Source organism: Lipophrys pholis (genome assembly GCF_963383615.2).
Source record: "Lipophrys pholis genome assembly, chromosome: 12".
NCBI lineage: Eukaryota > Metazoa > Chordata > Actinopteri > Blenniiformes > Blenniidae > Lipophrys > Lipophrys pholis.
The window spans coordinates 28844100-28867089 of NC_137641.1; the positions used below are offsets into that span (position 1 = coordinate 28844100).

Below are 22990 nucleotides of genomic sequence, written 5' to 3' on the forward strand. Positions count from 1 at the left end.
CGGCTTGTTACCCGAGTCGCTCTCCACCTCGGCGAGTCTCTTCTCCAGCTGCTCGCGGAGGCGGTCGTTGGTGCGAATGCTTTCCTCCAGCCGCTGCCGCAGAGCTCGGATCTCCTGGAGATGTTCGGCGAGCAAGTCTGACCAGACAAGTACAAGACTGTATTAGCTGCGTGGGTACTTCACTGAGACTCAAGATGTTGAAAACACAAAGAATTAAACATTTTAGTTGCGATAAATGTGAGAAAACACAACCAGCGCAGGATCTAAGGTGACAACACATTAAAGACATTCTAAAATGTTAAAAAGTCAAAACCGAACCTGCCAGATGTATTGAAATTTATATCCAACAAAAAAATGTCGTCATTAACCAACAAGTAAACTCTATAAGTGGAAGAATGCCTCATTAATATGTCTTCTATTTAAAAAAGCACGACAAGAATGCAAATTCTGAATGTGCAAACAGAGAAATGAATCTGCATATTTACCAGGATTCACGCCTGCGATCTTCAGCGAGTCTCCGTCCTCTTTATGAGTTTCTGACTGAAGGCCCGAGTCCTGGTCCCGAGTCTGGTCCTGGTCCTGATGCTGGGAGCCGGTCTGGGCCATGATGGAGCGGTGCAGGTCCAGCTCGCTGCGCAGGGTGGCGTTGAGCTCCTCGCTGCCCCTCAGCTGCTCCTGCAGCCGCCCGTTCTCCCTCTGCAGGCCCTGCAGGCCCTGCAGGCGGCTGGCGGCGTCCCGCTGACCCGACACACCTTCATCCTGAACTCCTCCCACAGGAGCTCCGGTCCAATCGGCCGCCTGTCGATGGCCTAAACACGCGGAGAAGAATAGAAACAGATAAATAAGCTTAACGTTCTTGTTCCTGAACACTATTTGCAGTAGAAGCGGTTTTAAATACCCGTTTTGATAAAACTTTATTATGAAATCACTCCAAGATCGATTAACAACGAAGCAAACAGGTGAGGACTGGGAGCTAAATGTTGTGGAATATCGAGAGGAAGAGTTAAGACCTGCAGACCAACATGCTTCGCTTGTGTCTGGAGTCTCCCTCCCAGCCTCCCTTCCCATCCGGGGGAAACACAATGTGAAAACTGAACCCGATAGGTGCCGCTGAATAATGCAGCTTCAAGTGGAGGTGGATTGAAAGCGGACACCGGCTCCGTCCTTGGCCAGCGAGCTTCGTCCTGAGGGACGCGTCGCCGCCACAGAAAGGATCTGAGTGGAAAATAAGTGCCGCTACAGGCCGTGACCACACCGACTGCTCCCCTGGAGAAGGACGCAGGTAATCTCAACGGCATGTAAGATATTGAGTGAATATGCATTTTTAATGCAGCGCGAGGAGTAAATCCTAGTTTAGCACACACCTAAATATCACATCTTGATTTTAAACGTGTAGTGTATACTTATAACTTTATAACTACTGAGAGACTATCACTGAAAAGTTTTTGGTTTAAGTTACTCCCACACTTATAACAACTGAAGAGTAATTTTAAATTCTAATTGTACAAATTCTGGTCCCTGAATAAATAAATTTTAAAAAATCAAGTAAAATGGACCTTATTTTTATTATTCACATTAAGCAAAATATATAAAGAAAAACAGCAATAAACTGACATTTTATGTAAGTTGTACTGAATTGAAATATGGGGAAAATTTGCTATTTTATTGTGTTTTTAAAAAAATCTTTGTGACACTTGATATTTAAACTGAGCAGTCACACCAAATGAATTCTTCAGCATGGGATCTTGTTTGAGAAGTGATGTGGGAAGTCTTACTGTGAGCTCGGCCTGCAGCTGGCGCTGTCGGGCTGCTGTGGCAGGAGGAGGACGTCCGGTCTGAGTGGTGCAGATCTGAGTGAGAGCTGCTGTGGCTCCCGACGCTCTGGACTCTGATCTGACTCTGCAGGCTCTGGATGACTCGGTTCTTCTCCTGCAGCTCCTTGGCCAGTCTGGTGAGATGTGGAATGACTCACGTTAACAATGACTCGGCTTTCGACTCAACAGCTGCATTTTATCAGTCACATTAAGTGAACAGGTTTTGGAGATCAAACAACCAGCAAGTCAAGAAGCAAGGCGGACAGAACTGGAGGAAGAAGCTGAGAGAAAAAAAAAAAAAGTGTTTCTACAGAAAAACACAGCTGGAAAATGTGAAACGCAGGGAGTTCACTGCAAACGTCATGCTGTCCATCAGCGTCACACGCCCACTCACAGGTCCAGCTGCTCCCGGGTGCACTCAGCCAGGCTGAGGTTCTGCTGGACGAGGAGGCTGACGTGCAGCTGCAGCAGCTCTCGCTCGCCCTCTAGCTCCAGGCGCAGATTATCTAACTCGCGCTGGATGTTAGACAGGCTGTCGGGAGGCTCTCCCACGCTCGCCTCGTGGGAGATCGGCGACCGTGGCGCCTGATGAAGCTCCCCGAGACTGCCCATACAGCAGCAGCGACATGCATTAATGCACGTTACTACTTTTAACTGGGAGTTAACATACATATTAGCATAGATTGAATAAGTCACTGATTATTTACCCAATCATTTGATGCTAAAATCCATTTTAGTGTCCCCCCCCCCGCAAAAAACCCAAACATATTCCAATCTAATGTATATATTGTCAATAATTAAAAATCAAAATGTAAAAAATGTAAAATGATTGTTATACAAGAAGTTGATTTACATTGACATGTGGTGTGTGAGACACCAGTGACCCATTTAGGAGCCGAATAACCTTAATGTTTCAGTTCGTCGTCACAAAATTAGGTCAACAGCAGGACACTATTCATAAACAACACACACAGACACTGCGGGTCAAAGAGCAGGGTCAGTGGTGGTGGTGGTGGGGGGGGGTGTCGGATTTAATAAGGTCATGAGACACAAATCAAAACAGCTCAGCAAACAACCCCCCTCGACCTAAAAAGCAGAAACACGTTCACATGAAGACGCAAACAGCTAAATAAATCTAATTAACTTTTTTTTTTTTTTAAAAAGAAGCAGAAAATCTGATAAGTAGAGTCAAATAAAACTTGAAAGTTTCCAATTGAATTGTGTGTTTGTGTGTCTGCCGCTCGCTGCTGACAGGTAATAAACTCTTCATTTTGTGTTTTTCACTAAACTCCAATCCGCTTTGACTGGCCACTCTGCCAGATTTTTGCGGAAACGGTTTGGCGAATGGTTAACGAAAGCCAGGTCACACTATTCCCGTGCTCTCTGCACATTTTGCTTCTAGAGTACACGCACCAAATGGTGCAGGATGAGCGAGGACGCCGGGAGAAAATGACGACGAAGAAAAATAAACCGGGGCCGAGGATTGTGATCTTTGCACCTTGCCTCTTTAAAGAGACAGATACACAGAATGAAAATGACAAATCTGACAATCAAGTGAGAAAAATAAAGAATTGTTCCAACTTTTGAGAAAACTTGATATTCCTCCTCATACTAACATCTTAATAGCTGAAGCAATTCTCCCTTTAGAACCTGATGTGATGTGAACAGATTTTGTTGATACTTTCCTTTAAAAAAACTAAACCAGATGAATGAAATACATCATCAAGGAAATGGAAAGGTAAAATCAGCTCTAAAGACAGAGGAGCCAAACAACACAGAGTCGTATAGAAACAGGTGTACATGTCAACGTTAAATCTTAAAAGCAATAAGCTCCACTTTAATAGGATTGGTGAACCCTAATAGTCTTATTGTGTCTACTGATAGGATTTGGCATGTGTACTTCTAACTTCTGTATGTCTCCAAAATTAACTAGAAAACGGAAAGAAAGCAAAGAGATTTGTAAGAGACTTCTTCCTACGACCGCCCAGATGCATCAAGGTGACATGAACTTATTGGTTCAATCAAAAAACAATTTCAGCTTTCAGGTCTTCAATATTACTGCTTATCTTGGATAAAAAAATCACAAACTATTTAAATGTTTTTGAAATCTCCTCAGTCATAAAATCTAAATAAATAAATAAATAAATAAATAGACCCATTAATAAACTTGCCTCATGCTGAATATATGAGCATTAAATACAGAATTGGTGTGGCTGCTACAGAACTTACCTACGGGACAGTTCAAGAGCCGCCACATCCTCATTATCCAGATGAGACTCTCCTGCAGAAAAGCAGAAAAGACGGTGTCATGAACCCGTCTGTACAAATCATCCCTGGATGACTGCTCCTCTCCTCGTGGCTCCCACTTCCTCTTTGTGGAGAGGTTTTAAACGCCGCTGTGATTGACTAAGACTTAAAGTGACAACACTCCTTTTGACATTACCACATGAAGAAACAGTGTACAAATGCAGATTCATGCAGAACGTTTGCGCAGCTACCTTTGTCCAGCCGGCCCTCCAGCCTGTCCAGGATGCTCAGACTCTTGTCGAGCTGCTCTTTCACCACCTCCCCCATGTAATAGTCCACATTGCTGCCCTGCAGCACCTCCCTGAAGGCCTTGTTCAGCTCCTCCAGCTGCCGACGCTGCAGACCTCCCAGCCTGCGGCTCTCCTTGATCTGCCGCCTCAGTTGTGACAGCTCCCTGGCCTGCGACTGCACCAAGGAGTCCAGTCTGCTGAGAGAGAAAGAAAAATCCTCCAGTCATCTGCATTAATCAAAATTTAGCAGAATTAAATATTTTAATCTAATATTGACTTAATAGACTTTGGGACCTAGCAGGTGATGTGGAGCGACTGCGGCTCTGCTGGAGTTGATCACCGGGGCTTCTGTTGAGCGTTTTCCCTCTTTCAAAGTCCATATTCAGATGGCTGGTGTTCTTCAGGGCCTGGTTCTCCCCTTCTTTTTTCTCCCTGAGCTGGCCATTTCGGTAACTCTTATTCGGGCTGCGGTCCTCTTTGTGTGTGCCTTCATGATCCCTGATGAGGGACGGGTCAGACGTGCTGGCAGCTGGGTCACTTGAGAGGGAGCTTCTTCGCAGGAGACTTTGCATCTGGAGGATCAGTCTGGTTTGGTTTTCCAGCTGGACCTTCAGCTCTCTGACTTGGCCCTGAAGCTGAAGAGGATCCTCAGAGACGCCGTACTCATCGTAGACCTGCAAGCTTTTCAGACTAACCTGAAAACGAAATAAAAGACAGCAGAGGGTTTAACTGTAACTTTAACAAATTCGGCAAAATGGTTGTTGAATGCAATTCAGCAGAACATTTCTTATCTTTTCGAACAATAAAAGGTTGAATATCTAGATTAGGGGTGTCAAAAATCTTTTTTCTTTTATAACAAATTTCTTAAGCGTAACAGACAAAACACAAAACTTGACACCTGAGCTGAGATATCAGTGAGGCTGTCATGAACAATAAGCTACCTGGTTGCCTCAAAGCCATACTGCCAGGTTGAGTTTGTAAAAACATGCATAATGGAACGGCTATAGGAGAAGCTTTTTGGGACATTTCTCTGTATTTTGCACCAGAAGGTTTCATTAAAATTGGCTTTATGTTAAATTATAGTCATTTTCCATAGTAATTGTTTGATTTTGTAATTTTTTTTTAGACATTTTCATTATGTATACTCTGCGCCACAACAAAGAAAAACTTTAAAAGTTATAAACAAATATTATTACAGAACGATTTTACCAGTCCTGTCCACTCAAGATGAAATGTGGCCCCTGAGCTAAAATGTGTTTGACACTCCGGATCGAGATCATTGCTCCATGAACTGAATAAATACCTTGGCTGAGCTGAGTGCTGGGGAGCTCGGGTACGGGGTGCTGGAGTTCGAGTCCAAGTTTTCAGTGGAGGAGAAGGCAGCCTGTTCATGTTTCAGCAGAGAAGGAAGGCTGGAGGCACTGCAGCTGGGATTCACACCCACCTCCAGATCTGGCAACAGAATGAACACAGAAACATTGAGGAGAAAGGGAATGCTTTATGTTCCCAAAACAAATGTGATGGCGCCCATTTGAAGAGGTAACAAAAAAAAAAAAAAAAAAAGAGTGAAAGGTTAATGAGTGATCGAAAGACAATCTCCAACTTTAGAGTGAAAACATGCAAGAATTCATTGACAAGCCGTTTGAATAAAGGAACAGTGCAGAAAAAAACCGAGTTGAAACCAGGAAAAAAAAAAAAGAGACTTGTGTTGTTATAAGACCCAAACAGTGAAAGTTTATCAACGTGGAGAGACAGTGTGTTACAGGTGCCTTTGCTCAATCCCCATGCAGATATTGAAGGAATCTATCCACGCTTCAGATTAGTGTCCATTCAGCTGACAGACATGCAGAGTCTGCCTGAAGGCCGTCTACCTGTGCTACTGCTCTCTTCCCTATCGTTCTCACTCTTGCCACTGGTTTCGTAACCCAGGTCCTGCAAATCCACCTGCACGCCTTTGTCATCCTGCTCAGGAGCTGGCATTGGAAGCAATATATGTTTGTGGTTAGGGGGGGAAATCATAAAAAGAGACTTGTCTCCTAAAGTTGTTGCTAAATCATTTAGAATAAAAAAAAAAAAAATCAAGTTTAAACATCAGTTTATATGATACTGCAGTGCAAATTTCAACTGTTACACACATTCAAAGTAAATAAGCAGATGTGTTATCCTACCTTTCCGTGCCGTTTCAGGGGAAGACGTGTTGGTGAGAGCAGTAGTCAGCTTGTCTTCCAGGTTTTTACAAGCTTTCTTCTTCTCCCTCAGCTCCTTGTGAAGAGCCTCCAGTTGGGCCTGAACAGTTGGTGGTAAGGATTTGGCATCCTGTGAAGTCCTGTGGACCTCGCTCTCCCCTCTGTGCCTCCTCTCTTCCTGCAGTTCACAGATCCTCTGAGAGTAATCAGTGATGACCTTGTGGAGGAAACACAAATGCTGATGGAGCTTTTGTCCCTTTGTTCCAGTTGAAGCGGGCTGACTGCTGCTGGGTTTGGTGGCCAGATGGGTGGTTTCCCTCAGCTGTTCCTTCATCAGAAGAGCTCCCCGAAGTTTGTCCAAATACATTTGAAGGTCAGAGCTGATCTGTGATCTGCCTGAAACTAGAGCGCTCGTGTTTGTACAGTGTGCTGCGAGAAAGGCGACGGCAGACTCCGCCGCATCGAAGCAGTTCAATAAAACTTGGATCACTTCTTGATTTGAACTGTTATTTTCAAAGTCTCCTCCTGAGCCATGCTGCTCCTGTGAGTCTTTGTCTTCAGGTGACTTTGCAGCTGTTTCCTTGTGCTTGGAGGAGGTGCTGTGTTGCGCAGCACATTCTGCAGCCCTCAGTTTTTCCTGCAGCTCTGCATTAAGCCTGTTCTGTTCCCAAAGTGCCTCCTGCAAAGAGTCTGCACGCTGCTGCAGCTCCGGCAAAGTGCCATCAGTACCTCCGAAGACCCCTCTTGGGCCCTTTTTGTGTGAAGAAGCGTTCACCTGTTGTAAAGCGTCCTGTATCCTCGAACAGAGCTCAGCACTGGCTGCATTTCCCTCCTGCTGGTCAGAACAAGCGATGGCTTTCTCTGCCGTGTTCAGAAGTTCGATGAGCTGGCGGTTGAGCGCCTCCTTCTCCTGCAGGACTTTCTGGAGCTCCAAGCATCTGCTGAGGACGCCAACGTCCGTACCAACAGAGCCAGAACCGGTGTGTGAACCAAATCCACCCTGGCTGTCCAGACTGCAGGCAGTCAGGTAAGCGATGGTGGATTCTGCGGCCTGCAGAGCTTCTACATACTGCCGATTGAGTCGGTCCTTTTCCTGGATCTGAGCGTGGAGCTCTTCCCAACCAGAGAGCTGCTCGGTCAGCTTGTTGATCAGAGCGCCTTTCTCTTGACACTCTTGATGAAGGATCTCCAGCTGAGTGAAAAGGACAGCGACGGACTGAGTGTGATCCACTGCTGTTGAATCGTTGTCCGACTCCACTGGACTGCAGCTACGACGAGCAGGCCCCAGGGTGGCAGAAGGGGAAAGATTTTGCTGTATTGATGAGGAAGAGTCCAATTCTGAAGGCATCTGTCGGTCAGATTCATAATTTTCCTCCGATGAAAGTCCTTGACGTCCATCAGCTTCCAGCTGGCCGGAGCCCACAGAGTGACAGCTGCTGCTGACGGCCTCGGCTCTCAGCCTCACAGGCACAGGCAGGCGAGATTTACCACCAGCCTACAATTGAAACAGTGTCATAGATGGTAAAAACAGTGACAGACATCAAGCAGAAAGTCTGAACATGTTTATCAATTTATCAAAACCTACCCTGTGTTTTGCCACATGCTGCCCGGGACTATCTGCAGTGCCGTCAGTGGCAACAGGAGTCTCTCCATTCGTCACCTCACTCAATTTATTTTCCTTCCTTTTCTTCAGCTGTTTGATTACATTACAGTCATCTTTTGTGCCGGGCTGCAGTGTTTCCAAACTCTTTCTCATTTCAGACTGTCCTTCACTGCTGTTCCCGGAAGCGTCTGTGCTCTCCTTCTCCTTAAGCTCAGCAGATTTCTGTTCTTTCAGCAGACCCCGCAGCGCTGTGTTTTCTGATCTGAGCCTGAGCACCTCCGCTCTGCAACAAGAAATACTTGATTAGTCTTAAGTTCAGGGAACTGGCTCGAAAGCAGTTGGGAAATAAAAGATGTAGACTCTGAGGAATCCTGGATAAAAGACCCACCTCAGGTGTGGAATGGATGTGAGCCCGCAGTCAGTCAACAGGACTCTGATTGCTGTTAAATCTCTATTTCTCTCCCTGGAATCTCTCTCAACAGTGTCCAATCTGTAATCCCCAGTCTGACTGAGGTCACTGCCCATGCTTTCACTATCTGACAACTTTCCAGACATGACCTAAAACAAGATGATGTAGACATTTCAAGCATATTTATCTCAGATTTTTCAATAGATATTTTCAAAATGTACAGTATTTAAGGTACTATTTTGTACCTCTTCCGGTTTCATGGCCGTCTTGCCCTCTTCATCCTGACTGGGGAGATGAGTCCTCGTTCTGTGAGCTAATGGCTGCTTCTCCTGCGTCTTGTCAAGCTGCTAGAGTAATGGGATGGGAGGCGAGTATGACAAACATGGCTCGGTAAAAGAAAACTTAATGAGGGAACAGAATCCATAAAACACTGCACAGCAACAGCAAAATGGCGTGATGTGTCTAATGTGGCATGGCGAAGAAAGACCATTTCATGGGAACACAGAGATAAAAAAACAAAAAAACAAAAAAACAGGGACTGATTAGGAAAGGAGAAGGACAGGAAGAGAGGGTAGATTCTACTACAGACGAGAAACACTTGTTAAGAGAAAAAAGATCAAAGACTAACGAGACATTAGTGACAAGCTAGACAGAGCAGAGGTTAAGAAGTAGGTTCAAAAGTTAGAAAGGAGCTAATAAAGGTGGATGTTAGACAATGACTCATGATTCATTACATTTAAATATAACTATCTTTGTCTACTCAAAGGATCAGGAAAACAAACCTGCGACATCTCAAGCTTAAATACAAAATCATTCACGAGGGCCTTTTTGGCCTCTAACCTGTTTCAATTTGACAAGATCCTCATCGTCTTTGTCGTCAGCTTCACGCTCCAGTTTTTCCATTTGTGACAATCGAGTCTGGAGTTCAGTGTTTACAGTCTGCAGTCTGTTGACCCAGTCTTGAAGCTCCACCACCTACAGAAATATTTAGAGGTCATTCCTTATTTGTACCAACAGTAGGTAAATTCAAACTATGCTGAACTGAACAACACCTCATTCAACTGTCCTGGCCTCACTTCACATTCTCACTGGGAGTTATGGAATTGATTTAAATGTATTTTCTTGCTTTCACATCCTTCAATGGGCTGGCTGATGCTTATTTAAGAGAACTTTTCACTCCTTTGAGCCTGTTTGTTGCTTGAGACATTTTTTTTAGTGGTGTCCTTTTAGTTATGGCTAAATTAAAACTTTAACTGGGACACGACTGTACTTTTGTTAAAATAAACAAAGAGTTTTTTTGTGGTAGCACATCGCATTACGTCTTGAGTGTTTGAGACCTTGGATTTTAATCAGAAGTGCATCAACTGTAAAAACCAATTACAATGATATGTAGTGGCAACCAGTGATTAAGTTAAATTTCAAAGCATGTTGCAACCTTATATATATATATATATATATATACATATCAATTACACAATTATCTAACTCTCCAGTGTTCCAGGTATGTTACCTTTTCTCTGAGCTCCTGGGCAGAGAGTTGAGATAAACTATCATCCTGCCCCTCCCCCACGCAGAAGCTCAAGTATGAAGTCTGATCTCCAAGGAAACTTAACGTTTCACCTGCAACAACACAATCAAATAGAATGAAGAGGATTTCATCAAAAAAATAAATAAATAAATAAAATCAGAGTAAATGCATTTTAAAATGGAACCTTCTTTTCAAGCCTTACCGCCATCATTGGCTCCACCAACTCCTCCTCCACGGTTCTGAATGGCTCCCAAACGAGCCTGCAGAGACGCGTTCCAGCGCTGAGCATCTTCAAGCTGATGCCTCATGCGCTCTAGTTCCTTGGGATCATTCAGATCCAGACCTGAACACAGGCACAGAAGGGTCACTTATTGACATTTAAATTCAGAGCATTCTTCTGCAGTTGCATCATTTTGCAACAATTCACAAGCTGCATAAATATAATTTAAGGTTTTGTGAAACTATGTAAACTTGATCATTATGACGCTTTATGTTTCAGTTGAACATCACAACCACGGAAAGCCTGCCGTTAACAAAAGACACTTGCATATCTTTTCAAGTTTTTGCATTTGAAATCGAGACGAAATTTTATTAAATTCCAAACTGAAAAAATTATCAGGTGCATCTCCCAAAATGTTTTAATACAATTAAAATATGTAGTTTTCCCTTTATGTAATTTAAATCAGCGTAACTTCTATTCTATTCTAAAACTTTAAAAAATGCCATGTTTAAGATTTATTACAAATACATTAATAGATTTATGAGGTATTCTTATTTTGAATTGACAAGTTATGAAAATCAAAATGCAGTGTCTCAGAATATTAAAATATTTCATGTTTTTACTCTCAATTTTTTATCGCTAATTAAACTGAAAAAATACTGTAAAATATTGAGTCTGGAAATTATTTTTTAATGTACATATCGCACCATGCAAAATTAGTAAATTAAACAAGCAAATTGGCTTTTTGAATCCTCATTTTTGTTCATCAGATGTTTAATCAGACAAGCTTGTGGCTGAATTCATTTACTCTGAGTGGGTAAAAAAACTGTGGAGTCCAAAGCCACAAGAAAAAAAAAAAAGATTATTACAGTATTGTGTCGTCACAATACAGCATGTGCCTGCAATGTGCAGAAATGATGGTGATTATATAACTGAAACAAGGATGAGTGGTCATGACCCTGCTGCATCTCTGCTGCTGTCTGTGGGAATGTGAGCCTTCGTCCTGTTACTTACAGCTGACCTATTTACACACCTGGCTCTCTGAACGCAGGGGTAAAGGAGGAACGTGTGCGCGCACACACACACACACACACACACACACACACACACACACACACACACACACACACACACACACACACACACACACACACACACACACACACACACACACACACACACACACACACACACACACACACACACACACACACACACACACACACACACACACACACACACACACACACACACACGCATGTGAGTAGACACTTGAGTTATTTGGCTTTGACAACAAACTCAGTGACAGTTTGATTCCATCTTAATGTGTCCAACTGTCTTAAGTTAGTGATGCTGAGAAACATAACCACTGGATTTTGGGGTGGGGGTATTAGGATCCATTTTTAATCCTTAATGGTGTTCTCCATAAACATAAAGCTTTAATGCCTTTATTGACGTTATGTAATAACACACTTCATGTGACAGATGGCTGAAGGAATTGGATTAAAAACCAGAGGGGTGTTAAGAGATGATGCAATCGACATAAAAACAAATGTTTAAAAGGGACAGACAAAACGAGCAGACAGCGTGGTGAAAGTGGCAGGGAGAAGACTGGCTGGCAGCAGCCTTTATTATTTTTTTAATAAAGGAGAGACAGTGCAGATGTTACACACATATGAGAAGGTGACGATGTAAAGAGAAGCAAACAAAGTGAGAACAGTGGAAGGACCAGGTGGCCATGCTGAATGAAACAACAGAGAAGGGGCATGCGCGACTGTTGACAGCAAACACAGCAGACAAAGAAGAAAGTGGCATTTGTGTGTTACCAGAGAGCTCCGAATATACCTCCTGACTCATCGTGCTTAAGAGCTCCACCGGCTTACAATCGATCTGTGTATTTTGACCTCACTTTTCTCTGCGTTACTTTGATTTGATTCAATCGCCATCCTCATTTAGAAACCCGATCTGTTTGCACTGCACCTTCTCTGAGCTTGGCTCTCTGTATCTCTCTCTCCAAGTCATCCCTTAGTTCCTCGTTCGCATTAATGCCATCTTCTAGCTGCTGCCTGAGGAGCTGCACCGCTGTCAGTTCCAGCTGCAAAGCATGAAGACGCTGGGCACTGCAAAACACACGTGAATGAGCGCAGAGTTAGAAAGCACAAACTAAATGAAGCACAAATGTTTTCTGATATTGACAGTGTTTTCCTACCTGTCCTGCTCCTTCACAGTCCTGACTAGGTTAGAGTAGAGCTGTTGCTCAGCCCTGAGGGCTTTGTTTAGAGCATCGTGCTCCTGCTGCAAGGCTATAATGTTGGGGAAAGCCTGAGGATGGAAGAAAAACAGTGTTATAGGCAGAGCATTCAGAATAATGTTTTATTTCTATTTATTTTATTTATATGATGACGTAAAGCTTTACATCTTGCTTGCTGTCTCCGCCTATCATGGTACTCTCCCTTTGAGGGAGCACTGGCAGTGATCGATCCAGGCCAGTGCCAATCACATCATGTGCATGATCAGGACGACTATCGCCTTTCTGACCAAGTCGCTGGTGGAGAACCTGCAGAATCAGAAACAAACCATTAGACTGCTGAGGAAGTATCCACTCAGTAATAATGTAATCTTTTGTTTTACTGTTTGTCTACATGAATACAAAGGACTCATACGCTGATAATCTCCTCCTTGGTTGTGAGAGTGGCAGTCAGGGACTCAATATTAGCCACTTGGCCTTCATTACGACCCTCCAGCTCAGACATCAATGACTGAAGCTCAGCCAGGCTAATCTGGAAATGACATGACAGCAGCAATTTTAGTAATCGCATTCTAATCAGTGAAGTCAAATGCTTCGAACTCACTCACCTTTAGTTCATTTTCCCTTTTCAGTGCTTTGTTCAAAGCTTCAGTCTTCTGTGCCAACTCCTTCTTTAGGACCACAACGGTCTTCTTGGGGAGCGGGATGTTCTCCGTATTGTCCTCACTGTTCCTCCTGGAGAGTACAGCTTCAGCACAGACAAAAACAAAGTGAATGTAGGATTAATATGTGCTTTAGCACGACAAATCTTCAAACTGGGTGTTTAACATGAACGTGCTCACTTTCTCTCTCATCCAACTTCTCTTGCATAATCTGGATGGTTTGTTTAAGCTCCAAGATGTGATCCGGCTCTGCCTTGAGCCTCATCTCTGCCAGAAATTGGTCTCGCTCCTGACCACGCTGCAGAAGCTTCTGCAAAATTACAAAAATAGCCACTGAGCAAACTCGAATACAGCTCGTCTCTTACATTTCAAGACAGGCAAGTAAGTAATTTAGCCTCAGAAAGGAAAAAGCTTGTTGTTCTATGAGGTAGTTCTTATTTCCTCTTCATGTAAAGCAGATTTTACAGCCGACTGACTGCGTAGTATCCCAGAGGATCTTACATTGATGAGGCTGTCTTTTTCAGCCAGAAGTGCTCGGAGTTCTGCGGTTTCTAAATAACCCTCCTGGGCCACTGCGGAGCTTTGCTTCTCAGCGGTGGTGAGCTGCTGTTGTCTGTCAGACAGCTGTCTCCTCACTTCCTGGATCTCCTGAGTACGCTCAGACAGCATGCGGTTGTAGTGCTCAGCAGACTCCTGAGAAGACAAAACGCCACAGTAATGAGAATTAGCAATGTTTGGACTCGAAATATGAATGGCTTTTTAAAATCCTTTTAATTACAGTAGCTTCACCAGGCTCTGCTACGTTCAGGTCTGCGTTTTCTGAACGTTTGTGCACAAAATCTGACATGTAAATACACTGTAGAATATTGAGAGTGAATATGCCAACCTGTAATGAAAGGGAGAGTTGAGTTCATGACTGAGGAGAACTGGAGTGAAACCAGTAAAACTTTTTTGTGAGCTAAACTTAAAGGGAGAAGAAAGAGTGCGCTCGCTCACAGGGATTATGACACTGTCTTGTGCAAAAAGGCACTTTTAGGGACTCATATATAGACCCTTCTGCCGGTAGTTTATAAACTTAATAAATAAAAATACGTTGAAAAGCTGGAAGCAAGCACAACTTTGGCTTTAACCAGCATTTTGGTAAAAACTGAGTAACAAGCTATCATTACATAAGATGTGAACTACCAATTTATTCTTTCAGAAAAGACAGAGAAAATAATGATTTGTCTACTGAAGTTAGTCAAATTACAGTTCTTTGCCTCGAGAAAGCGATGCATGACCAGCAGTACACCATATTATAAGAGTGACACACCAATTACTGCACCGATCTGTATCAGAACAGCCGAGTGGTCTGAAGTGTTAAATATTAAACTTCACATATCTGTCCATGCTTAATTGTCTTTTTCATAGACATGGCTGTTAAGTTTATTTATTTATTTATGACCGATAATGTATCTTTGTATGTTGCTTCCATTAACAAAATTTCTCAGTGAAACCAAAAGTTTTCATCATGAAATGCTGACCTTGAGAAGCTGGTCTTTGCTGCTAATGGTCGCCAACAGCCCTTCTACGGCGCTCTCGTTGTCAGCAACCAGTCTCTCTCTGGCCTTTACAGCCTCGGCCAACATGGCCTCAGTGACCTTCAACCTCTGGCCCATCTGTTCTGCAAGGTCGCGTGCGTGAGTCTGTGACTGACTGAGCAGTGAAGCAGCCATTTCCTACAAGGTGTGATGAGAGCAGAGAAATGTAAGACAGACTGGTGGAAAACTATAGGGAATATGGGTCAAGACACAGCAGAGGATGTAATCAACTAACCTCCATGTCCTTTGTCTTCCCCTCCAGGGAGAGTTGTAGCTGACTGATGATGGAGTCTTTCTCCCTCAGTGATCGGTTCAGGTTGTCTTCAACATCTTGCTTGGCTCTCTGCAGGTTCTTTAAGGTGTTTGCAAGATGCTGCAGCTCTGCGTCCTTTTCCTTGATCATACTGTTAAAATTCTGCGAGGAGAGGAGAGCAATGTGCATGCATCAAAATAAACTCAAACTAATTAAAGAACTCAAAAAAAAAAGAGTCAAAGTTCACGACGAAACACTAACAACTACTCACATCGATGGTTTCCTCGTGATGGGAGAGCAAGTTATTGAGTCTGTCCAGGTCTCTTTCCCTTTCTCTTAGTGATAGCTGCAGCTCGTGAATCTCATTGTCCTTTTCTTCAATGGCGGCAAATTTCTCATCCAGTGCTTGCTGTGAGAGAGCAAACACAATAATATCTGTTTCAAATCATAGACGCAATGGTGAAAACATTACGCGGAGGCGATACCCACTTCCAAGGCCTTCTCTTTTTCCTTCAACCTCTGCCGCAGTTTGGAAAGCATGCCATCGTTACTGCCCGGACTTCTGCTTTGCTCAAAATCTCTGACCATGTTGATATACTCCTGTTTAAAACAAAAAGGTGCCAACATTTTAAGACTATGATAGTAGTAACACCAATTCTTTTTTTTTTTTTACTGGAATAATAATAATGAACTGATATGTGTCTGCACATGTTGAATGTTGGCGAGTCACCTGCAGCTGCTGCTCTTTATCAGCCAGGGTGGACGTGAGTCGCTGGATGGTCACTTCATGTGCCTGAAGTTTCCTCTTGGTTTGGTCCAGCAGCTCCTGATACTGATGCTCCAGAGCACTCTCCCTTTGCCCAATCTCACCACCCAGCTTCTTCAGCTGATTGTTCAGGTCCTGGGGGGAAAATGAGGTGGACATCAGAGATGAGATATAACAATATTCGATTTCAGTGGGAAAATTCAATCCTCGAACCACCTCACATTCAGGGCTTTATCTCCTTTCTTCTTTTGTTGTTGCAGGTCCTCCAGTTCGACCTCGAGCTGCTCCTTCGTCTGCTGCAGGTCCATTAGCTCCTGTTCCTTCCTGTCCAGGGCACGCTGCAGTTTTTGGGCTTCAAGCACTTTTGTGTGGTGTTCCCCCTGGAGTTGGGCCAACTCCGTTTGCTTTTCCATTAGTAGGTTTTGATGTTCTTCTACTCCCTGAAGGGAACACACATATTGATTAAAACAAACGTGAACGTTCTGTTATCATATAGAAAGTAACACCATTGAGTGTAATTCCGCATAAAAGGTACAAATAACATGCCTGGTATTTTTGCAGTTGAGCTTTGTGTGCTGCTTCTCTGGCCTTAGACAAAGCATCATCTCTGTCCTCAATCTCATGACACAACTCCAAAATCTGCAAAATATAAAAAGACAAGTTTGTATTAAATCTTTGCAGAAGAGTCCTATTTCTGGCATGAAGTACTCTTCTTACCTCTTTTTCCTTTTCTTGGAGGACCTGAGTGAGTCCCTGGATTGTTTTGTCTCGCTTCAGAGCATTTTTCTTCTCAGAGTTCAGTTCATTTTCCTTCTCCTCCAACTTCACTGACAGGGTCTGATAATATATGGTAGGCAGAGACCAAAAATTAGCCAATAATACAATTTGCAATTAACCAATGGAGCTGAGTGTCAAGACAATGTACCTTGTTCTGATTCTGGGAATCCTCCAAGGTTTTTGTCAGGTTCTCGTTGGTACTCTTTGTCTGCTTAAGCTCTTCGGAGAGCAGTTTATTGATCGACTCCAATCGATTGATGTCACTCTGTTCAGCAAATCAAGAAAACAAAAAGCAGGAAAGTAAAAACCCATTATTACTGGAAGGTATGTTTAGAAACAAAGCTGCAGTCTGTCACTTCGCATTAACTTTGCTGCAGCGCTTTAGTCAATAGGGATAACTGAAGTAAACTACCTTCACTCTGACTGGAGTGTATTCATCATCAAATTCCTCTGTAAGATCATGCAGGGACTTCCAATCCACCTGTCTAGGCCTACGCTTGGCTCGGGTGTGAGGAGGTATGCCATTTAACCTCTTCAGGACTGGGATCTGACTGCCAGCAGGAGCAGACACTGGCTGCTTGGAGATGCAGCGCAGGATCTGGATCAGGTCAGAGATCACGGAGGGCTGAGTCGAGGAGCTTTGGAGCAGCGCTCTGGCTTGAACCTTTTTTCCAGGGTCATTAGGGGCAACATGTCTGGCAGCAAACACTTTGGCTTCTCTAGGTTTTCGTTTTGCTAGAAGGTCTGGAGCGCCGTCTGAAGAAAAGTCTCGGTTCAGCGACTGCAGGGATGTGGAGCGGCTTTTAAATCCAAGTCTGGGAAACGTGCCGTGACGTTGGACCAGGTCGAGGTACATGCTCTGTGAACGATGTCGTGTGCCTCGGAGTCCAGAATTCCTCATGAACCCTTCCGGTCCAGTACCTGATCCAAGCTTGCTGCCCTTTATGCTTGAGCGCCTGGAAAATGGCCCTTGACTGGCAATTCTATCCAGGCTTACACACCTTCTCATACGACCACTTCCACTTTCCCTGAACTGCAGCCCTTCATGGGCCAGCTGAGACACAGACTCATCATCAAGACTTTGCACCCTCGAGGACTTAAACAGAGTCTTAGAACCCGAGGGGTCCCTGTTGCTGCGTCCGAGGTTGTTTTTGTTGTAGACGTGAACAATGCACTGGATGAGGTGTTCTTTCTCTGCTAGTAGTTTCTGGATCTGACTGATGTGATCTTCCTGCAGTTGGCTGATATTGATGTCACACTGCACCACCTTCTCCAACTGGAACACGCACTTTCCACACAGGAACTCCCCGCCGCCATCCCGAGTCACCTCCCAGCCAAGCACATGGGACAGAATGACTTGGAGCCTCCTCTTTGCTGATGCGCTGAAGATCCAGCGACACTGGCTTCCCACGAGACGAACGCCACATATTCGACACGGTTCCCTCATCGTGCCTTAAGATCGTCCGCTCACTTACTTAAAGCCAGTCAAAAAAATCTCTCGCTGACGCACCAACTGTCCCGAGGACCAAATGGCATGCCAGCCATAGAGTAGCCATCCATCATTTTCTCTCACTGCGACAGCAAGTGAAGCAGAGAGGAAAATGACTGAGTGCAAAGCACTATAAGCCCTAAGCCTTAATAATCCCTGCTCCCGCCTCTATTCCACTCTCCCCACGCATTCAATCAGTTCAAATCCTCTCGGACTCCTGCAACGATCTGCGTTATTGCCTGTTCTAAACCATCTCTAGAAAATCACGCCATGGATACTCTGAGTTAGACCTCAGGTATAGGTTGGACACATGCAGGCATCTCTCTCAGAAGTACTGGTCGTGGTGGGGATTGCTCCATAGAACGCAATATAGTTCATTCTGCATGCCAGTGGACCTAAAAACCTGCTGTGAGATTAAAGGAGGTGTTTTCAAAAACTGTTCCAGTCGTATATTTCACTACACCTTCATTCTGCATGGGCGTCATCCCATCAAGGGTCATTTATAAAAGTCTTCAGAACAGATGCACAATCAACAACACTAAGAAACCAAACCATTTCTCACTTAATAAAGGATGATGCCCATAAATAACTCTAAGGAAAGCCAGACAGCGAAGTAATCCAGTCTTAACTCCATGACCTTTGTGCAGACGCTAAAGGCTGATGAAGAACTATGAACACAAGCCAACTAACAGCTTTCTAATTCCAATGTCAACACCGCGGCACTTTTACTCTCAGCCCTTGTGATGGAACTTTCAGTCCAAAGTAAAAACCAAAAAAATCTACAAACTACATTAAATATTCAACAGAATTTTATGAAACACATATGTGAAATCAAAAACCCCATTCACAAATGATGACGTATAATAAACCAGCATCAGGTAAACCTTAGTATTACCACAACAAAGCAAATGTGCCACAATCGGTTCAGTGGAAACTAAAAAGGCCCTGGGAGGCGAATGGAGGACAAAGGTGTGTCATAAAACATGCCCACATACATTTCCTGAGGGTCACCAGAACAACGTTGACAATCCTCTGAAGTCAAGAGCACTACGCACCTGCTTTGTGTGTCACAGCAGAGAACATCGTGTGCCACAGCGTACAACCCCTCCGATCGGCATTTGAATGACTTGACACTTTTATTGCGCCGTTTTATGAATCAGCTTATGGCATGAGACAAATTCGAAGACGTGGAATCAAAAACAGACATTAAAATGTCTCTTTGTTTGAAAAGGCATGACTCAAAGACCCATCAAAGCCAAAAAGTGCTCAATGAGCTGCCCTCAGCACCGTGAAGCAGATATTTGCTCACAGATTTGGACAGAGAAATCACTCACCTGTCGATCTGGCTGTGGTTTGCCCTTTTCTCGATGGAGCTCATCCCTCAGTGCCTAACAAAAAATAGACAGAGGATACTTGGAAGTCCTTTCATGTTTTAATTATTTAGAGAATGACGGTAAAGTGCAATTTAAAGAATGCACCTATCTGAACATTTCTGTTTTCTACCTGAAGTTCCTGATCTCTCCGGGCCACGAGATCAGACAGCTGTTTAAGGCTGTCAGCAGTTGGCGAATCTCTGCTGTTCTGCTGAATCACACCTTCCTGATCTTTGAGAGAGATTCTCAACTGCTCGATGATGCTGGTAGGAGTATAAGAAAATATGAAATGATTTGCAGAAAAAAAAAAAAGGTTGATGTTGTCTGTGCTCAGGTCCTTTATTTTCTCACTTGTCTTTCTCCTGCAGAGCCTGCTGCAGATGTGAGACAGCACTGGGGCCCGGAGCAGAGGTGAAGGTGCCTGATGAATTTAGGTTTTGGAGTTGCTTCTCCATGTCAATATTTCGGAGCTTCTCCTGCTCTGCGATAGCTGCCATCTTCTCGACCTCTTCTTCTGCCGTTCGCAGACACTGAATGAAACGATAACACCAAATAAAAAATAAAAACAAATCATGATTTTGAGATGAAATCAAGGGCGTATTGATTCTATACTCTCCTGTCAATAAACTGAGTTTTAGACTCACCTGTTCGAGGTCAGCAATCCTCTTGCTAAAAGCATCTCTGAGCGATTCCATCTCCTTCTGAGCTTGCTCCCTTACACGTTGCGGTTCTCCTGATTCTCGACTGGCCAAACTCTCCAAGGCTTTGCTGAGAGCCAGAAAAGATGAGATCTATCATAGCGGACCCGAATATTTGACTTCAACTGACACTGAAATGCAGAATAATACGTACGATGCAGAAACGAGCAGCTCTTGTTTCTCTGCCAGCTCCCTCTTCATGGACTCCAACTCCACCTTCAACTCAATGTTCTATTAAGAGAGAACATTTCAGTAAAATGAACATCTTAAAAGAGGAAACATTCTGAGAGGTTGTTCTGGCAGCTGCATTATTAATTGGGCCAAGCTAATTGATTCCAAGGTTTATACTGGCGTGTGTACATCAAGATAACATTCTTGAAGCAGTTTGTTTTTTAACTAAACTGGGAAAAGCACACACGAAGACAAAGAGATTCCAATGTGATTACAGCTCACTCCAAAAAAAGCTGAAATCATGAAAAGACATTACTGTTCTGCATTTTTTTGTTGTTGAATAAAATCCATCTGTTGCTTTAGTTCTGATCTACTTTAGTCCTGTTAAAGCATCGCTTCACATAAGACTGGGTTAAAATACAAGCAAAAAAAACCCAAATAAACAGAATACCGTTTTAAATACATCCTCGGTGGAGTCATCGCATTTCTGCTGCATGCGCTCTTCCATGAAGTAAATGCGCAGCTTCAGGTTAAAGTTCTCTTTCTTCAGAGCTGTGATTTGCTGGAGATGAATGTGACAAAAATATATTAGCTTAAAGGAAAATAGAGCAATAACTTTTTTTTTTTTTTTTTTTTACAAAAGAGACAAAAAAAAAGATTGAGAAACATTTGGAGGTCTAAGAATAATCTGAGAACATTATATCTGTGTTGAAAAGCTGGCTGACATGTTTACACAGCAGAAAGGGGACATGTGTATGGTCATTGTAAGAACGAAGGAAGGGCCTCGTGTTTGTATGTGTCTGAGTGGCCCGTGTGTGTGAAGTAGACTGTGCATCATTGTGCTCCAGGCTCAGAGCAGCATACATCTGGTAATGGGGGTTGGGTAGACTGTCAAAGGGACGAGGAGGAGGAGGAAGAGGAGGAGGAGGTAAAAGTCTGGACCCCTCTGTAAACCTCTAATCACGTAGCCTGCCAGGCAACACGCGCCCAAAATCTGAGCAAGCATTCCTCCCAAATAGTGAAATATAGGATTTGGCCCACCTCGATCCTCCTCCTCCTCCTACAACACACAAACTTCATCACTAAACTTCCATAAAAGGTCAGTCTGGCTTGATTTTAGTGAAACTGTGGATCAAGTTTAAAACTTCTTTGTTGTGGTGAGATAAAGCCGTCAGCATAACTCATACCAACAAGCTTATCAGTTCAATTTATCAACCATAAACCTCATTACTAAACAAATTACAGAGAATCTCATAACTACAAACTGGAATTGCCTTTAATGTGCAACATTAGTGCAAATCACTCACGTTCTCATAGTCCTTCATGGTGAGCGCTTTAATTGGGGACATCTTGTCGGAGAAAGGTGGAGCTACAAAACGAGAGGAGAGCACAAGAATTAGGTTTGACCATTTGCACTGTTTCCATAAATAACTTCCATCGCCTGCTTCCACATTTATCCTAACTCTGTTTATTTTAGAGAGATAGAGAGAAAGCAGTCGTGTTTTTCACTCCAGTGCCATCAGAGGTTAGAGCAGCTTCAGGAGAGCTGCCCTGTTTAGGCCAGTTGAAGCAGTCCACGGCCGACCATGTAACATGAGTCAACAACACATTTCTCAACACCCAACTCTTGATTCATGGCCGGCTGCAACTTGACAGGAAAGGCCTCATCACCATTAACTTTGACTGTCTGGGCTGCTTGTTTATCTGCATTTTATTTCTCCATTTACAGTCCTCAACATAAGTGTCGGTGACAATAAGAGTCTACGTAGATCTTTGCAGGTAAATTCAATATTATTCCTGTAATCGCAAGATTTTTCCAACACCTGCTGCCTCAGTTGGAAACAAAACTTTGAAGTTGATCTGATTTCTAGAATTAAAGGATTAGCCGGTCTAATTCAGCTGGGAGCTTATTTTGTTTAAATCTGCAATCCAAACCTAGAAACCCAAACTGTACTACTAAAGGGCAACTTCACTGAATATTTTCTTTCTTGAACTCTTTCCCAGTAATATCCGCTGGATGCCCTTGGCTGGATGAAACTTGACTTAAAAGATGTATAAATATGTTTATCACAACATACAGTGCGTTTCATCATGAATCAACTGATTTTCAAATACTTTTTAGAAGAAAGGTGGAAGTTTCCCAGTGCAGCGAGAAGCCAAAAAAGGGTGAAAGACACAGATGACATTTATTCAATAGGTCTTATTTAACCTGTTTGGACTTGTAATAAATGCCTAAATGACACCTGGAGTAGGTTATGAGGTCTGATAAATTCTCAGGCTTAAAAAACTTTAACAACCATCACTTCTAACAAAACACCACTTACTGGAGACGTGAAAATGAAATCAAACAATGCCTAGACATTCAATAAAATGACATTAAAGCACTTTAAAGTTTATGTTCTCCACAGTCTAAGAAGCTGCAGTTAATGTGTGCAAGTCAGAACAAAAACTGGAAGAGCAAGAAGACATGTGATAAGAGCACACGGTCGCTGCACAGGCAGGAAAAGCAAAAGGCCTTTGAGGTTGCAAGAAAAGCTGAAGAAATGCTGATCTGACACAAGTGGTTGTGCATCATTCCAGTGTGCAGAGGCAATGCCTTAAACAAGGTCGACATTGTAAATAGAAATCAGTTCTCACCATTTTAAAAGTTGAATAAGTAAAAGGACTGCATAATAT

General features: G+C 43.3%; 1 protein-coding gene across 1 annotated transcript in view; it reads right to left on the reverse strand.

Annotated features, from left to right (window-relative positions):
• cdk5rap2 (CDK5 regulatory subunit associated protein 2) overlaps window positions 1-22990 on the reverse strand; it is a 34432-nt gene that overhangs the window by 6623 nt on the left and 4819 nt on the right. The window contains exons 3-40 of the mRNA XM_080476882.1: window positions 21622-21683; window positions 20766-20876; window positions 20298-20374; window positions 20090-20213; window positions 19797-19975; window positions 19576-19708; window positions 19407-19460; window positions 16732-16848; window positions 16524-16643; window positions 16353-16445; window positions 16028-16246; window positions 15771-15941; window positions 15530-15640; window positions 15312-15449; window positions 15023-15202; window positions 14731-14925; window positions 13709-13900; window positions 13388-13517; window positions 13154-13293; window positions 12961-13077; window positions 12714-12854; window positions 12507-12619; window positions 12278-12417; window positions 10280-10420; window positions 10060-10169; window positions 9390-9524; window positions 8795-8896; window positions 8529-8698; window positions 8123-8423; window positions 6520-8032; window positions 6223-6324; window positions 5655-5803; window positions 4646-5046; window positions 4313-4545; window positions 4044-4095; window positions 1776-1948; window positions 486-809; window positions 12-137 (exon numbers count right to left, since the gene is read on the reverse strand). Of these exons, the coding sequence (XP_080333008.1) occupies window positions 12-137; window positions 486-809; window positions 1776-1948; window positions 4044-4095; window positions 4313-4545; window positions 4646-5046; window positions 5655-5803; window positions 6223-6324; window positions 6520-8032; window positions 8123-8423; window positions 8529-8698; window positions 8795-8896; window positions 9390-9524; window positions 10060-10169; window positions 10280-10420; window positions 12278-12417; window positions 12507-12619; window positions 12714-12854; window positions 12961-13077; window positions 13154-13293; window positions 13388-13517; window positions 13709-13900; window positions 14731-14925; window positions 15023-15202; window positions 15312-15449; window positions 15530-15640; window positions 15771-15941; window positions 16028-16246; window positions 16353-16445; window positions 16524-16643; window positions 16732-16848; window positions 19407-19460; window positions 19576-19708; window positions 19797-19975; window positions 20090-20213; window positions 20298-20374; window positions 20766-20876; window positions 21622-21683 (7089 nt within the window). The remainder of the gene's footprint in view (window positions 1-11; window positions 138-485; window positions 810-1775; window positions 1949-4043; window positions 4096-4312; window positions 4546-4645; window positions 5047-5654; window positions 5804-6222; window positions 6325-6519; window positions 8033-8122; window positions 8424-8528; window positions 8699-8794; window positions 8897-9389; window positions 9525-10059; window positions 10170-10279; window positions 10421-12277; window positions 12418-12506; window positions 12620-12713; window positions 12855-12960; window positions 13078-13153; window positions 13294-13387; window positions 13518-13708; window positions 13901-14730; window positions 14926-15022; window positions 15203-15311; window positions 15450-15529; window positions 15641-15770; window positions 15942-16027; window positions 16247-16352; window positions 16446-16523; window positions 16644-16731; window positions 16849-19406; window positions 19461-19575; window positions 19709-19796; window positions 19976-20089; window positions 20214-20297; window positions 20375-20765; window positions 20877-21621; window positions 21684-22990) is intronic.